The 18307-nt window shown below is 39.0% G+C and overlaps 1 protein-coding gene across 8 annotated transcripts in view; it reads left to right on the plus strand.

Annotated features, from left to right (window-relative positions):
• Positions 1-18307, plus strand: part of PIGN (phosphatidylinositol glycan anchor biosynthesis class N) — a 98097-nt gene that overhangs the window by 59401 nt on the left and 20389 nt on the right. For 7 of the 8 annotated variants that reach the window (XR_004841604.1, XR_004841605.1, XM_009635714.2 and 4 more), the window contains 7 exons: positions 1483-1594; positions 5790-5898; positions 9653-9755; positions 12165-12267; positions 14406-14492; positions 17151-17206; positions 17692-17767. Coding sequence is in view for 6 of the 8 variants with exons in the window: in XM_009635714.2 (XP_009634009.1) it covers positions 1483-1594; positions 5790-5898; positions 9653-9755; positions 12165-12267; positions 14406-14492; positions 17151-17206; positions 17692-17767 (646 nt within the window). In the remaining 2 variants the exon portion in view is untranslated. Of the gene's footprint in view, positions 1-1482; positions 1595-5789; positions 5899-9652; positions 9756-12164; positions 12268-14405; positions 14493-17150; positions 17207-17691; positions 17768-18307 lie in introns of those variants that run through there. The other variant, XM_035891323.1, reaches the window with a different exon arrangement.

Consider the following 18307-nt stretch of genomic DNA (forward strand, 5'->3'; position numbering starts at 1 on the left):
GCTCTCTGGAAAGAGATGTGGACATACTGGACCAGGTCCAGAGAATGGCTGTTAAAATGAGTAAGAGATTAGAGCATCTGTCACAGGAGAGTGAGTGAGAGCTTGGACTGCTTATCCTGGAGGAGAGATTAAGAGAGCTGGAACTGGTTATTCTGGAGAAGACTCAGGAGGGCCTTATCAATGTATATAAATACCCGTCTAGGGGAGAAGAGTAAAGAAGACAGATTCTTTTCAGTGTTCAGTGAAGAGACAAGAAACAGGCAAAAATTCAGGTACAGGAAATTCCATTTAAACATAAGAAAAATGCTGAGGGTGGTCAAGCACTGGAACAGGTTCCCCAGAGAGGTTGTGGAGTCTCCATCAGTGGAAGTGTTCAACACCCAGCTAGATATGGCCCTGAGCAGCCTGCTGTAGTTAGCACTGCTTTGAGTAGGGAGTTGGACTAGACTGATCTCCAGAAATACCTTCCAATGTCCATTGAGTGAGTGAGTAGCCTGCAACTGTGTTCCTGCATTGGTTAGATCATTACTTGAGAATTGCTATTGAGATACGCCTGTGTAGCCTGATTTTACTGAATGTGAGGTATTTGTGCATTTTTGTGTTATGCCTGAGAAAACAGAATGAGTGGAGCAGTCACAAATGGACATTTTTGTCAGTAGTCTCTTAGTGGAGATGCCAAGGGACAAGTGGAAGCGAGGACTGCGTGGTTTGACTACTTCCATATCAAGGTTGTAGCATGAAAGAAAAATACATGGAAAAACTGCTGCTGCCTTTACAGTTCCTCTGCTTGCTTGATGGCTGAAGGGAGACAATCGGAGGCGATATTAGTATTGATCTTCCAGTGAATCATGTCTGTTATTTTGGAATTAGCAGATTTTATCAATAATGCCAAGCAGTACTTTTTTCCCTCTGTTTATGTGATGAGTGACAATCTTCCTGTTGGTCTTCCTGTTGCATTTAGAAAAAGCTGTGTATGTATTTGATAGTAATGGTGGTGTAATTACCCTACTAGATGACAAACCTTGAAAGCACTAACTTCAGATCACCGATGGCTTTTTCTATTTTATTCAAGATATTATTTAGAGATAATCAAAAGTACCTAAAAGTAACGGGTGACAGATCAGACACATGGTCAAAACGGAGATATTTTTTTTTTGCCAATGCCATGAAAAGAGCATAACTGTATTTGTGGATGGCAAGCTAGTATAAACAAAAAAAAAAAACCAAACCCACAAACACCACCACCACCCCCCCAAAAAACCCAACTGGCCACCACAAAAAAAAACCCAACAACCTAAACCACCCTTGTTTCTGGATTGGATTTTGTTTATCTAAAGTTGGATTTTGAAGTTTCCTTAATGTATTAAGCCTTGATACTGTAATGAACGATTTCATCTTAGTGAAGAACACTTCTACGAAAACTTCCTGAATCTTTTGATGATATTTCCTAGATTTTTATTGTTCTTTTGTTTGTTTTTACAGAATAGCTGCTGGTTTGCTGACTCTCTTGTTCTCTTGCTTCTCATTGGCATCTCCTTGTAAAAGTGCAAATAAGTACAGAAATAATGAAGATCTGAAACTACATTTTTATCAGGTCAGTTGCTGAATGTTAGAGGGCTTTTACGTGCAAATTTTTATGTATTTTCTAAGAACATGTTCCTACCAAGGCCACAATTTTCAAGAAGAAAATGATTGTTCACAAGAGTTTTCTCCTTGACTATTTCAAGAGGACCATGTGCTCATAGTAATATGCGTTTTTAAATACTATAATGCTGTGTTACCGAAAGCTCACCCTGTGCATATTTATGAGTATTGATACATAGATGTGCATGCATATTTCGATGCTCTACTCTGAGAGTTTGAGAGTTTGTCCTGCCTTGGTCTGTGTATGTATATTCCCATGACCTTTGCAGGAATTGCACATGCACACTAAGGACAGGCTTGCTGGTTCAGGGGGTTCTTTCCAGTTTCTGGCTCTTTAATAACAATGTGAGACTGATATTGAGCTGGTTTTCTGTTGCTTAAATCTTCTTTCAGATGAAAGATGACTTTTTTTTCCTTATAGCTTCATGAAATAGGTAGATCTTATTATAGTAGGTGCTAATTAAGTTCTAGAGGGCCTTTAAGATTCTAATAATACCTTGTATGTCTGCTGCCTTTTTTTTTTTTAACTTATTACAAGATAATGGTTTTATTTCAGGACCAGCTTTATTGGTTATGACTTACATGCTGGAGTTTCTTACTGAGCTAAGCAATGCATTCACTGTATCAGTGATTTAGGTACGGAGCTCAAATTAGTTAAGAGGAGGAGGATAAAGAATAATGAATGCTTACAGTGCCTTTACCGGAGCACGCACACATGTATAATGTTCTGGTGGTTTATCTTAACTTTTTCAGCTTAACTGTGGAAAAGAGGTATCAGTTCCTTTTCCTAAGCATTTAGGACATATATTTTCAATATGTAGTCAGCAGTGGATTTCTAATGGGAATGCCTGAAAACAAATTGTATGGGACAGGGGAGTGAGAGAGCGGCTGGGTGGGCAGCTGGCCAGCGTCAACTCACCACGCAACTGCTGCAGTGTCTGACATGGTGTAACTTTGTGGAGAAGCTCACAAATGATGCTAATGATGAAATAGATCTGTAGTGAAAAAGTAATGCCAGGCTATTCTTGAGCCAACTTTAGGGAGTCAGGAAATTCACTCACAGAGCCCTGAGATACTTAATTAAGATGAAAATGTTCTGCCTGCTTGTTCAGGGAGTAATGTCTTCGTTTTTCTCCCAACCTTTAAGAAGATCATAAAGCTCCTCAAATTGCTTCTTAATCAGAGGATATTTTACAATAGTGACATCTAATTACTAGTCTCTATTAGATTTTTATTTCAAAAGCTTACTTGGGAATGGAAAACATGGGATCCACCATTCACACTCTGGGTAAGGAACAGATTGGGAGGGGAGATTTTCCCCTCTAAGTCTGAATAAAGGACATTATGGAGGTATTACCTGTTTCTAAATAAATAACTTGGTCTGAGGTTAGGTTGCATTTAGTTGCTTTGAAACGTACAGGCATCCAAAAGGAAAATGTCAGCAGAGTAGTATTTCTAGGCAATCAAATTCCCTTGTTCTTTTTCTTTTGAGTTGGTATTTTCAATGGGGACAGAGGGGAGTAATCTTCAGAAATGCTGGTTTGGAGTATTTTGAACACATGAGTTTTGATTTATGACTTCTACGCGCTTTTAAGGGTGAAATGGATCCTCTAGTCAGATGAAATGTACTTGCAATGACAGAGAGTGATCAGGGTACTGACATTCATACACGTAAGCACACACGATTGGGTTGCTGCTGATCTGGCCAAACTTCTCTGATCAGGATCCCCTGATTTTTTTAATTTTTTTTTTTAAATAATTTTCCTCTTTGTTTTGGTAGAATCTGAGTGCAAGAATCCTCTTTTAAATCTTTCATTTCGTCTCACCTCAAATTTTTGCATCTGCTCATTTGGGATGAGCTGCATTTTCAAGAAATATTATCTTGTTTCTCAAAGGCTCAAGTAGTTCTTATTTGCCTGAGTTGTTCTTCAGAAGTTATTTTGGAATTGCACCTGAATAAAGACACTCCCCTTTTCAGTTCTCTTCCTATTTCAGTCAGAGAAAGAGGGATTCAGCATAGCCTAGGGTTTTTTTGTACTTACGGTGAATTTTTTTTCTCTTCTGAAGACAACTTTCTTCTTTGTTGTCCAAGTGAGTTTCCTTTTCCATCGGGGAATTAGCCTATAGTGACAATATCATGCCTGGTAAGGAGCAAAGCTTATTCCTTTACATGAATTTCTCTCCTTTTGCTCAAAAAGAAACCTGAGTTGGCAGAGATCCTCAGAGTAGGCAAAAACCCCACCAGTTTGCATGTAGTCCTCCACAGAAATTATAATTCCCTCCAGTCCTGAACTATATATTTTTGTGTTGATATCTTCATGGATGGGACAGAGTGTACACCTGAGCAAATGCCTATGAATTACATACTTGCATGGATCTGAGAGGCCATTTACAGACTACTCATTCACTGAGTTTTGTACCTACACACTATAGATTTCCGACATGGGTATTAACCTTAAAGGAACAAAAAGGTTCCAGACAACCAAACCACAATCAAAAAGACTGTACAGCAAAAGTGAATAAATAAATAAATTTTAAAAAGTAAAAATGCAAGCTTAAGTAACTTCATATGGTTACATCTACATTTCTGTTTCAAAAACTTCAGTTATGTTTAGATCTAATTTTGAAGTTTTGATACATGTCAGTGCTTGAGGCAGAAGATACTAATTACACCCTCACAGTTTCTGAAAATTGCCATGAGTTTTCAGGTTTTCTCTTGGTATCATTAAAGCAGGAGTAACATTTTTTTTTTTGCTGAATTTTGTTTGATATGGCAAGGAGATAATTGTCTTTTGGTTAATACTACTTCTGTCTTTTAGCAAGGTGGGTGTCAGTCTCTTTTCCCAAGTAACAGGTGATACAACAAGATGTGAGTTGCACCAGGGGAGGTTTAGATTGGCTATTAGGGAATATTTCTTCACTGAAAGGGTTGTCAAGCACTGGAACAGGCCGCCTAGGAAAGTGGCTGAGTCCTCATCCTTGGAGGTGTTTAAAAGATGGGCAGACTTGGTGGTGCTCAGGGACATGGTTTAGTGGTGGACTTGGCATTGTTAGGTTAACAGTTGGACTCGATGATCTTAAAGGTCTTTTCCAACCTAAATGATTCTGTGATACTGAGCACCTGTGAAACCTAGACAAAAAAGGATGCTGACTGCTAAGTGTATCCTCTGGGGAGGTACCAGGAGGTATCACTTCGTCTGGCAGGGGAATGGCAGCTATTCATATGGTAAAAAGTGATGGATGTGAACACTGTGTAGTTGCTTTGCACTAAAAAAGTCACAACAGCAATTATGTCTTGTAATGCAGTTTTAAAGCACCTGTTTGCAAAGTACCATGCATGCTTGATTTGCCTTTTAGTGGAACTGTAAAGCTTTGAATAAATAGCAGTAATTGAAAACTTGGCTCTAGCATTTGCTTGGATAATTGTCATCTTTCAAAAATTACTGACTCGTGGGATAATTTTCCTAAAGTTTTTTGCACCTACTTGATGACTGAATGGTGTCTCTTGAATTAGTCAAGGAAAAAAAAAACTTCAGCTTCACTGCTTCTCCAAGGCAGAGGGCTCTGCTTGATGTGGTTCAGACAATTTCGACTGAATAGTCTGCTAAGATTGCGGCTTCTTTCCATCTCTTAAAATCCACCTCTCGTCTGCTGTGCTGCTGCTGTCTACTTACAGGAGCTATGCTGCCCAGGCAAAACTCTTGCCTAAACTACCCTTCCCCCTGTACCTGATCCTGCAGCAAAGCCAGAAGTTCTGCTGGTTCTTTGTGGTTGCTGTTTGAGAACAAGTGCTCCTCGAAAAACTGGGGACATGTGTTTTCTGTGGTTTACATGAGTATTTAAGAGTTAACTTTTGACAAAGAGCATATCATGTCAAAATCAGTGGCCCACAGCACTTGTTTAAACTGTTTAAAAATAGTACAAATACATAATAAGAATTAAAAAAGAAAATCTAGAAGAAAATTTTAAAAAGCATAAATTGTAAAAAGCTAGAAATACTTGACACTATGTAACAGACTTCCTGTTCTTATGTTGATTCAGATGAGGTGTTTATGCAACTCTAAAGCATATTTACATATTTAGTACATGATGGCAGAGATCCATACATTAATTATGTCTCTGATTGCCTGATTTCTTCTTTCTAGATGTTGAGTATTGCACTTTCAACATACGTTGTGAGCAGTACCCATGACAGTCTTAAGAACAAACAGGGATTGCCTGTATTGAATCAAATTATTAGCTGGATGACTCTAGGTAAGAACATCTTTCCTCACAAACTTGTATGTTGATAAGTTCATGGGGCTTGGGCTTGGGTGGCGGGCGGTGACACTTTTTTATTAACATCTTACATTTGCACGTATTTCTTTATTTGACTTCTAATAGTTCTTACATGTGTTCACTATTCTTTCCTAAGTGAGGTTTTCTGAGGAATGTGTTAGAAAGTCTTCTAAAATATTACTCCTTTGTAGGTTTGTAATAAAATGCAAACAACTTTGATTTACAAGTAGCTTTATCTTTTTTTTTTTTTTTTTTTTTTTTAATATTCCAAGTATCTTGAAGAACCTCACATAATGGTATAAATTCCCTTTTTGTTTCACTTGGAGCCAGATAAGGGTGATTTGAGGTGTTGTGCAAGCAATCCAGTTAAGCATAGGGAAGTGAGGAAAGCTGGTTGCTGTATTTCAATAGAAACTTGAAGTTGGGGTATAGAAGTGCTTTTCAGAGCTCTCTTGCAAAATACCTGTGAACTAAAGATGCCAATGCATATTTGATATCTGATAGAATCCAATTATTAAAGAAAAAAAAACAACTTCTAAGTCTATGGATCTTTCACCACTCTAAAATTAAAATATTAGGATGATTGAACAGAGCAAATGTAATTATCACTGGGGTTATGGAATACAGTGAAGCAATACGTTTTGTATTTCAGCTATAAAAAGATTCCTGTGGGGGTCCATTAAAAAATGTTAAGCATTGTTTATCTCTGAGTGCATATCCCATGCAAAGTTTGATAGCAGCTCATTGCTAAAAGTCAAGACCAGGAATTTAAAAATAGTTTAATGGAAGAATTATTACTTTTGTTATCTTGTCACTGGATGTCTTGTACTTTCCTGTACTGGTGGCATTGTTTTAACTTCAGCAGACCTTGTCAGTTTTTAGCAATCCTGCTTCTGTCTGGGCAAATGGATTCGAGATTAATACAAGTGATTGTGGTCACGGTGTGTGTGAGCAACGCTCCCTTTGTAATGTAGCTTTCTTTGGAGCATTTTCCTTCCCATCGTGCTTTCCTAACTCTTCACAGCCTGCTAAGCGAAGTGGGGATCTCTGTGTGGACGAATTCCTTGCAGTTGTAAAGTTGATGAAATCAGTGATACCCTGCTTGACTTTACTGGTGCAGGAATTGAGGGTAAAGGTTATCTTTCTCTCCTGTGTAAAGGTGAGAGAAAAACATTTTTCATCTAAGAGAAGATTTGGGCAGTCAGAGAAATCTAGAAATTATCTTTGCTTTGGGTGATGTTTCTGTGATAAAAATAAAGCTAACTGTCTATACCCAAAAAGTCTACTTGCTGCCATGGTAGTATTGAATATTTTAGCAAAGTCTTTCAGACTGGAAGTAATCATTTTAAGTGAATATGATATACAAGGTAGGAGCTTTATATACTTGCTGAAGTTGCTCTACATAATTAAACACAGAACTAAGCAGGTAAAAAGCTAAGGCATCCAACAACATGCCCTCAGTACTCCTGTTGGAGAGAAATGTCTTGTCACTACCACAACAACTGGCATCTGCCTTGTCACTAGTGACTACCACAAACATGGCACCGTAAGAATTAAGGTACCAAGGTCTAGTGTAGCTTTTCCAAGGTTGGTGGCTTTACAGGTGGTCAAACTCTTCTTCATCTGTTTGCTTAGCTGTGGAAGAATGACACTGTTACTTACTGAACTCTTATTTTGCACCTCTCTGGGTATATATATAACCAGAAACACAGAGTTATCAGTATTTATTTGCAATAATATTGATATGAGTATTATTGTCATGTCAGTATGATAGACTGCTGAAGTTTTTTAGCAAATTGTTCCCTCCTCCCCAGCTATTCATTCTGATCAATATGAAGCCTACCTTGTTTAAAGTTTTAATTTAGGCCTAATTTTTTTTTTTTTTTTTTTTTTTTTAAGAAGGACTGGTTTTTGGAGAACTGGGCAAATGAATTAGTGATGGGTGGGTTACTGCAGGCCTGTGTGTGGCTGGCTTTACCTGTTACACCTTATGGATCATGCAGTATATGTTAACCGCAAGCATAGAAGTAAAACCAGGAGGCATAAAGTTAATTGAGCTGCTTCCCATGTTCTTCAGAACCATCTTATGTTAGCAGATATTTCTAAATGAATGTATATTATGTTTTAAAGTTTTTGTCGCAGAGCAACTTGCCAAATTTTGAGGAATTTGGTGTCAGAACTGTGTGCGGGAGACACATACAGAGAATTGTATAGGTCAGCCAGACATCTGCAGGTCTTTGGTGGTTAATATCTGATGTGTTACATCAGAGATGGAAGGGAAAGGCTAATTATGACCTACCAGCCACTCACCTGTTCTCATCTATGATTGCTTTCAGAGAGTGATACACATCTAATGTGTTGAGTGTCATTCACACAGGCCAGTTGCCATGCTGAATTTCTTTCCAGCCGTTCTGACTTATGGTGGCGTCCCTGGAGTTCCTCCTTGAGTCAGGCCTTCTTTAAGTATAGAAAGCTACAAGTGATGCTGAAAGGCTGGAGCACCCTTGCAATGAAGTCACTTATTCTGTAATTGTAGCAGTGGCCAAGGCTGAAAGCCAGGAGATAAAACGTACTGACCCACAGGTTTTCGAAACAGCCTCATCTCTCTTCCATTGATACGTTTACTATAAATACTAATGTATACTATGGCAATAAGAATGAGCAAACACTTCCCATATATTATAGTCTTATTTCTGTTCCTTAATAGAGTGATTATTAATTATGACTTACTGTCAATGCAGTCTTTGAATGATTCAGTAACGTGAGGGCACTATACCACAGTGAAGAATCACACCAATGTTATTTGTCACACCAATGTTATATTGTCAGCACACTTCTTTATAAACACATACAATATTCATATTAAAAAAAAATCAGGTTTAAAGATTAAATCACAGCAATGCTTTTCCTTCTCCCTTTCCTTGCTACAAGCACTGGCCACTTTTCCTTTGGTTTTCTTCTTCTTTACTCACTCTTCCAATAGACCATTTCCTTTCTTCCCAATTTTGCTCACTTCCTGCAAACTGTTGGGCCCTGTCTTCCCATTCAGAAGTTTCCCAGCTAGGGGCAGAATGGACTCTGCTAACCGGGACTGACTGGGCAGTTGAGCAACAGACTGCTTTAAGGAGTGACATGCAACTCTTAAGATACCACCCCTGCATTAGAGAAATGCATTGCAAGTTGAAGGCAAGAGGCATGAATCATGACAGATAGGTCCCCTGTAGGTCCTTAAATATTACTGTTTTAAAACTTCCAGGTAGAGAAGCTAAGAAGTTGATAGTTTCTGTATCTTCACTACCAGTATTTTCAGTTGCTCCTCAAAATGTGGCAGGTTTCCTAATCTTGTACAGTGGAGCCATGGCTCTGTAACTGCAGCCTTTGAGCTGCCAGAGGTCCTCGGGGCCATGGTGAGTCAAGTTTGACTGTTTTTTGGGGTACTGCTTCAGCATCATCTTAAGGACTCTTAACATCAGTTCATGAGCAGTTATAAAGGCTGTGAGATAGAAAGCCAGGCAATTAAGATTGTTGGGAACTAAAATTACTTTTGATGAGTATTAAGCATTACAAACACTGGGTTTTCTTTAGGATAAGTAACTTCTGAATGTAGAAGGGCATATGTGACCAGTATTGAATTTCTGTACATAAAGTGTCAAGATTTGAAGAATGTTATCTTGTTACTGAGAATGAAACGTTTTGCATGTAGTGACTGATGGATCTCTTTTTATTGCAGTTTCTTCCTTGGTGTTGCCGTTACTGAGCCCCACGTTCCTCTTTCAGCGACTGTTCAGCATATTGCTCTCCCTGATGTCCATCTACCTGCTCCTCAGCACAGGGTACTTTCTTACTCTATTTCAGTTGGTCTTACATATGAAAATCCAGGGCTAAATGTGAAACTGATGAATCTCATGAACATTTCTGTTAAAGGTGGAGCATGTGCTTCCAGCTGTAGTCTCACCATTTATCTCCTCGTTTAGTTTCCTAAATAAAATTTCAGGGGAACTTCCATATTCTTCCTTGTATTACAACCACTGTTTTGTTGGCATTCCTTTCAGTGGCTGGAAGGGTATGCATTCAAACAATCTTGCACCAAAATAAGACAGTCTGGTTTAGTTTATGTCCTTTGTTGTTTTGGAATGTGCTTTTCTGCTCAGAAACAAAAGGAAATAACTTCTCTCCCAGCTGCTCAGCACTGGTGTCTAGTTATGGCTTAAATGAAATGTGACAGGAAACAGCCCTAAAATGAGGGAAAATTTTATTCAGAGGTATTTTCATGGAAGTAATTTTTTCAGAGGCATGCTAGTCCCCATAAAGAGCAGGGCTTGCTTCTCTTTGGATAAAAGAGAACTCCTCAGAGCTTGTAAATGAAGAAAACACTGTGTCAGCCAACCCTTTTTTTTCCCAGACTCAGTAGCTCTTAAGAGCATAATTAATGCAGAATGTAGAAACTGTTCCTTCCACCTCCCCTCCCACTTATCCTCTGGATTTAATTACACTGGAAAATTAAGTGGAATAAAATATCTTGCAGCAGACATTTTGCAATAGCTGCCTCTTGTGGATACTCTCATTTTAGATGAAGCGTCTTTTTTTTTTTTATTTCCTGTCTCCCCTTCCTCCCACTTCCCTGTTAAGTTTTTGATCCTATTCTCACTCCTGTCCACACACACACTCTTACACTCAACCTTCTTAGCCTGTCCTGACTACCGGATAAAGCATGAATGTTGTTCTCTCTGAGGCTGGCAACCTCCCTCTTTGTATTTTGGCCCTGCACCAGACCACTTAAGTGCTCATAGCTCTCTGCTGTCTTCCTACAATGTTGAAATAGACCAACAAATTTTGGAACAATTCTTTAAAACAAAACAAACCCAAAACAACCAATCATAGCAAAAACAAGGCACTAGGTGCCAAAAGTATCCAGTGTTTCTCTCCTCAGTGGCTCTGTTATACCGTGTAATGATAACCCAGTGCATGGCCCAGGTAATCACAGCGCCTCTCTAGGTGCAGCTCTGTGGAAGTATTGAAGCCAGCTGCAGAGCATGGTTGCATACAACCAGTTGTCACTGACTCAGTTGAAGACATTCCATTTTTAGGCAAGTGTAGACCACTGTGAGGATCAAAGGTACTTTTGCTACTGACAACCTAACTGTTGTTGTCTTCATGTTTCACTGTTTGTTGTTCTGATAATTAAAGCAGAAATGACTATCCAAAATTTTTTGTTCCAGTTTGAAATGGCCTTGTAGCTACGCTAGTGGGGAGGCACAACAGAAACAATGCCAAGATTAACTGCAATTATTCTCTTATTTTTAGACAAATAAGTGTGTGTCCAAGGGGAAAAAGTAAAAAGGGAAAAATTTACAGTCTTGTAAGTATTAGTCTCACAGTCAGTGTCAGTATCCTGACACATTTTATCCTGAAAGAAAAAAAAAAACACCTGAGAGGCACCATGGAGTGCAATTGAGATGCAGAGGGCAAGGAGAAACTAATATTATCCAATGACAATCTACATCCTGAAGTTATCTGGGGGTTTTAATCTCTCACATAAGTACACTCATAGTTTGCTGTGTTTGAATGCTGTAGGAGCCAGAAGTACTCCTCTGAGACTGGGGGTGTAGCTTGAACAGAGCTTAGCAGCCTTGGTTAGGCATGACTTGACGCTGCTATTGCGATGGATTGGTATACAGTAAAGAAAAGGACATTTTGCTTCAGTGAAACGTAATGCTCTTTTTGTTATACAGATGCCTCTCTTCTTGGGACTGGACTGAGATCACCAGAATGACTTTGTGTGATTAGGTCCTAAAGAGACAGAGTCTCTAGTTGCTCTCTGGGTTGGGCTGTAGCCTCTCACTTCCAAATAGCTCTCATTACAAAATTTTCCATTTTGCAGAAAATGGGTGCTGAACGTGATTCCTTTTTCCTGTTTCTTTTTAATTTTATTCCAGTTTTATTAAAATTGGCCATGACACAAAGGGTACTCATCCAGTGTCGTGGCAGCCATCAAATGAGAAAATGGGTGCACAACATGACAAAGGAGCCTGTTTCTCCTACTTTTACTATTTGCAGTAGTATGGCTTTAAACTTCAACCAACCAACTGTGGGTACCCCTCAGAAATAAGGAGAGAAGGGGGAGAATGCCACTAGGTCTTTGGTATATCATTTGTGTGAAGAAAAAAGAAAACAATCATGTCAGTATTTGATGTTAAATAGTTAATGACTGCACTTACTATGATTATTATGTTACTCTTCAGGTATGAAGCTCTCTTTCCACTGGTGCTGTCTGGTTTGATGTTTGCATGGATAAACATGGAGCAAGAAGCCCTGCAGCACTATGGTCTTTCATTCAAACCAAAGGTAACAGCTCCAGATTAGTTAATTATCAGCTTTATATTTTTATTTTTTTCCCTCGAGGATATAATAAATATTCTGAGTGGTTTTCATAGAGCCACACTTTGCATTTCTTCAAGTTTGGGAAGCCAGTATCAGCTGTTTCATGAGATAGGAATGCGACCTTTTAAGAGAGATTTATAATTTTTGTTACTGAAGATATTCCACATCAGAGCCATTTCTAGGAATGCAGGAAATCAGTTTGACTTAGTGGTATGTTCTGTAGGCTACAAAGCTCTGTTTGTCAAGTGTAGTGCTAATTCAGCATAAGGTACAGTAACTCTTGAGATTAAGTGCAATGTCACTGTACTTTTTCTTGTTCTGATGGCAGTCACAAGTGAGAGGCTGAAAATAAATAAATTGATTTCTGAAATGACCTATAGGAAATACCAGAAATCTTAGTTTGACTTTGTCGTTCCCCTCTTTCTTCAAGGACGGAGTTTTATTTCTGATTAGACAGATGAAGAGCCAGAGGCTAACCTGGAACCAGCACCTTCTCTGATTTGCCTGGAGAGGGAGTTTTGTAATCAGTGCAGCTTCTTTCAGCTTAAAGTTTAGTATGTTGTCAGCGATTTTCAAAGCCCATGCTGCTTGCACCCCTACTTAGCTTTTAGATAAGGACAAGGGTTTAGCAAACTGTGGCTATGCCATGGATTTGGTTAGATCCGAAGTGCCGGTTGCAGAGTTGACTGCGTGCTCGGAGCCAGGCAGGTGTGCAGCACAGCTGTCCCCCGCTCCTCCCAAATGTACTGTCCTTGGTGCAGGTCACAGAGAACCTGGGGACAGATGCATGGGAGTGGCCAGAGTCACTTGTAATAGAAGTGGCGGTGTGCATCTTTCCTTCCTTTTGCAGCTCATAGTAATTAGGGAGAAGTGCTGGGAGGTGAAATCTGAGCCTAGGCAGTCACCAGAGCGTACCTGACACATACTGTGGTTTTGTGGTTCTCCTGCAAGGGAGAAAGTTTTAAAACAAGAGAGAACAGGCTTTGCCAATTCAAAGCTGAATATTAGAAATTACAATGGGAATTTCTTTATGCTATAGTTATGATATTCTGAGCATGTTTTGTCGCATCCTAAGTGATAGAGAAGGACGCTGAATGTAAAAATGTACACTTAGCGTGGGGCCATGATTGCAGCCAGAGGTTTCTAGCACAGCATAGTCATCTGTGGGATCTACTTTGTCTTCCACTATAGCACCCACTCTACCTTTTGCATCTCGTAACAAGGCATCTGTGATGCTTCCCTGTCTGACGATGGTCTGATGTTCTGTTTTAAAATAAAATTCTATTAAAGCAGTATTAACAGTGATGAACACTTTATTAATCAAATGCAAACAGAAAGAACATGGGTAAGCTGTAATTAAATTTTCTGTTGTCACTCCCTGTATGTCATTTGACTTTTGGTTTCAAGTGAAAGGAACAATAATGCATACCCCTGCTTCTCGTTTTTAGGTTAGAAAAATCATCTCTAGACTTGCCTGATAATATACACCACAAAGTAAATCTTGTATTGGAGAATCCAGCTCAGTTTTCTGATGATGTGAGATTATTTTTAATTAAAGTGTTGTTAGTGTTGGTTTTTTTTCTTTTCCCCAGTGAAAAGGAGTTAATTGACCTCTTAAACTCCATGAAGACAATTTCTCTTCAGGTCAAGAGATACTGTTCTGAGAACTGAGTGAAGGAGATGGAGAATATTTTAGTATTCTCGCTCACAACATAAGTCAACTGAGGATAATTGCAGTCTTTTATTTCTGTGGGTCTTTATCCACATCCTCTTGTGAACAGTGGAAGCGCGTGTGTGTAGGAAGAATATTTATGATGAAAAAAGATGATGATAAGTCTAAGGCATAGAAGTTCATTTTTAGTGTAGATAGCAGTGGAAGCTTCACTGTTCATTTGATCATCTCACTTGTACAATCTTTCTGGCAGATTCATTAAAGTATAATGAAAATATGGGAAAGGTTTGCAGTCCGCATCATAATACTACTCTAATAACAGCTGATAGGGGAGTAGGTTTATTTCTCATTCATTTCAGTAAAAATACGGTGGTTCTATCAAAGTACATCAGTTCATGTTCAGTATTGATTTCTTCTGCTGTCTTTCCAGCTTGCTGTATTCAACTTCGCCTATGCTACTGATATAACTCAGTTTCGACAGCTCCACCTAGATGACATCCGCAGGTCTTTCTTCTTTGTATCCTTTTCCCAGTTGCTGTGTTCCAAGGAAAAGATGGGTTTGTTTCAGAAGGCCTCACAATCAAAATTTGTAGCCTGGTAGCCACTGGAGCAGCTGGTGATGATGATTTGACTCATGTTGCTCAGAAGATAATGGTCTTATACATTTATGGGTTTTGATAAAGCAGTAAAAGATTCAGTACGAACTGCACTGTTTTGGAATCTGGCTCCTTGGCCACTTTGAAAGGTTTGGTCTCTTGAGGTAAACTTTCTTCTAAGGAGTCCTGTTTTTCAGTTTAATTTTGTTTTAATACATTTTGGCAGGAGGGAACTCATTCAAGCTTCACAAATCAGTTGGAAAAGGTGATACTGAAGTTATTCTCGTTTTCTCATTTTTAGAGTACGGCAGTGTGTTAGGAAGAAAATGTTAGGGGGCAGGAATTGGCCATGGCCAGGCAGATGAGAAGGAATTTTCCTGCAGACTCTTAGTGAAATGTGTTCCCAGAATCCGGCCTAGGATTCTTTATACCCACGTGGTTTCTGCTGTTAGAAATCATATGGGCTTGGGAGGAAAGAGCTGTTTGTTCACAAATATAGCCGTTACTTTGCATTACTGTAACTGAAACTACAGCTGATTTTATTTTTTTTAATATTGTACAGACTTCATAAGGTTGGCATTTTTCTCTTCCATCATGGGACTGCAGTTAAGTGAGAGGTATTTGGCAGCAAGGGTGATGGGTATGCAAGTGAGAGAGAAATTACGAGCCAGTCTAGAACATACGGGTTTCTAGTGCAGGTGGAATATCATAGCTGGAGCTGGGGAGGGAGTTGTCTCAATACTGGCTACTGCAAAAACAGGCTTTATAGTTCATAGAATCACGAAATCTGAGAGGGTGGATCACAGCTGCAAAGTCTATGCTGTTGGAATTTGGGACAACGCTCTTGGGCATTGGGAACCTGCAGTGGAGGAAGTGTGACAGATACCTCATTACGAAGGCAGTTCAGTGCTAAGGAAGGAGGCAAAACAATTTGCTAGGTGTTGAACATTTGTGTTTGCTTTAGAGTATACCTGAAAAGCGGCTGAGACACCTTGCAGTAAATTTATCAATTTTATTTGCTATTTTAACAAAAGGTAAGTTAACTTTTAGTTAAAGCTGCTGCTGTCTGTCAGATGCTAAAAATTAGCCAAAACAAAAATCAAACAATCCAATAGTATTTTTTTAAAGCTCCAGCATAGTAATACTTTAATCTAACACTTGAATGTAGCTCTACTTTAATCTCATCTTAGTCTAAAACATTTTAATATATTTTGTTCGGATCCTGAAAAAATACACAATTTGCAGGTCGTCTTTGCAGAAAACAGGTATGATACACACCTGCTCAAAAGATGTGGCTTTTTTAATTTAGATGCTGTTCAATGTTTAGAAATAGTGGTATTGGAAGAGAAACCTTTTCTACTAGAGCAGTCACATTGCAACTACAACCCTGTGAGCTGTACGTCTTGATTGTCTCAAGGTTCCTATATAGGGCCCAAAAGTCAGCAAGTGCTGAGGGACCTTATAGCCTCATCTTCCAGAATATGATCCAGGTTGCTTATGCTTAGCATTTTGATTAGACCTATGTGCTACTGGTGGTTTTTTTGTTTTATTGCAGAACTGTTGTTCTTATAAATCTTAACTGGCAGAACTGCACGGTGCTGTTGGACTGCTGTGTTACTAAACTTGAAATGATGTGATACTCTTGGGAAGCATAATTTCTTTAGTTATGCTGATCTAATCCTTCCAAAACATTGCATGCAGAATCCCAACGATTCTGCTGAACAGTTGGTAGTAAATTGTTTATGCAGAGACTTAAATGATCCAGGGCAGGAGCTACGTAACAGGAATGGAAAGACCAGGGGGAGCTCTGGCAGCAGCAGCCGTTCTCACTGACTAACCTTCTGCCTGATGCAAAAAAGCATTTAAAACCCATTCTTCTGCTGGAGAGATGTGAGCTATAACGGGCCCCAGTGAGCTCAGGAGGTAGAAAAATATCTTTCGTGGACTCACACAGCCGCAAGTGTTATACCTAGATGAAAAAGGTAGGGTTTATAAAAAAGCTATACGGATACTGCACGAGTCGTCCTCCCTCCCTCAAGTAAGAAAAAAACTGAGTCCTGTGTTGCAATGGATAGACTCAGCACAACCTTTGGACAATATGTGAGGGATAGCATAGGAACCTTTAGTCTTGTTTCGTAGCCAACTACCTCTTCCACAGTCCATTCCACAATAAAGCCATCTCCTTTGGTCTGCACTACACGTGCATATGTCATTACTGTCTGCAAAAGCAGGTGTGTTTGAATGTGCATTTGGGATTGCGGTCCAGGGATGTTCCTATCTTGCCAGGTAGGTGCCCAGAAAAAACAAGCTGCAGCTTTCTGGCAGAGGTCTCAAGACCAGCTCTAAAATGTTAGCCAGGCAGTCCCTGTCTTTTAAAATTGACATAGTCATGTGTGAAATCTTGGGTAGAGCGAGGCAATACCTCGGATTTCTTAATGTGCTGCAAAGCTGTAATAGTGGGTCAGCTTCTTCTAGTTTCATGGTAGGATTTTGAAAGTAAATTAGAATGCAGGGGGGAAAATGCTGGTTTTGTTTTACTGCAGCCATTTCTTCATTGTATTTTCCTTAAGTACGCATAGGTTTTCTTCATAGTGACAGCCTTTTTTGGCACTGGAAACATAGCGTCTGTTAACAGGTAGGTTTTATTCATTGATTTTAGACACAGGGTACAAAAAATTCTTCCTGCAGTTGACATAATAAATTTAAATTTGGTTAGCAAAATCAGGGCAGTAGGATTAAAGCAATAGTCAGTGGAATAATGATAACCATTTATTTCATTTCTGCTCTCTGTAACATGTTCCCTAAGAGCCTAAGCTTGTTGGTTATGAGGTCGTCTCAATTTCCATTAGATATTATTGGCAGCACGAGCAGAGAGAGCTCGGCTGCTCACCAACAGCATGGCACCTTGGAAGACACAAGCAGAGAAAAGTTGTAGAGAAAGGAAGATGAGGTAGGCTGTCCTTGCTGATTTAATATTTGAGCAAGAAAGGAGAAAGTTGGAAGCCTTGTTTAAAAATGCATATATGCACAGTGTGTTACAGGAGTAACTAAATGCTCTGGGTTTTGATGGAAAATGCCATTTTGAGGATATGTTGTAATATTTTTTCTGTGTTTTTCTAGTTTTGATCCTGCTTCTGTCTATTGTTTCTTGACTGCGTTCAGTCCCTTCATGATGGGAGGCTTGCTTGTGCTAAAGGTTAGTAATCTTACCGTAGTGAAATTTTCTCAGAGAACAGTTTCATAAATAATGTACCATGTACATGGTTGTTACTTTGCAATTCACAAAAACATATATGTATTTGAGCTTTATTAGCCTTCTTAACCATGTGTGAAGCTTTCGGCCTTTGTAGTGTTTCTAGAGATGGATCCTTCTGTTCCCAAAAGAGAAGCTAAAGTGCATGGAAGTATAATTTAACTGTGTTAGATCGTTTATTGTATTAAAGTGGAAAGTTTAAACATTGAAAAGACTTAAATTATTTGAAAAACTATAGGCTTTCCCTGTAGTATAGTATCTACAGAAACATTGAGGATCTATATATTTTATTAGCTCTGTCTACATTACATTAAGTACAGGCTTTGAGTGCTCTACTGATTAGGTTGTCATTTTACAAGGAATATTGGTTTTTATATTTTTTTAATAGTTTATCAAAAATTGGATTGCGCTTGTTTTCAGGCAAGGTGTGGGAGCTCTTTTCTAATATTTGAGTAAAGGATCTGCCAGAGGGGGAAAGAGGCA

This window comes from Egretta garzetta, unplaced genomic scaffold (assembly GCF_000687185.1).
Source record: "Egretta garzetta isolate BGI_Z169 unplaced genomic scaffold, ASM68718v1 scaffold463, whole genome shotgun sequence".
NCBI lineage: Eukaryota > Metazoa > Chordata > Aves > Pelecaniformes > Ardeidae > Egretta > Egretta garzetta.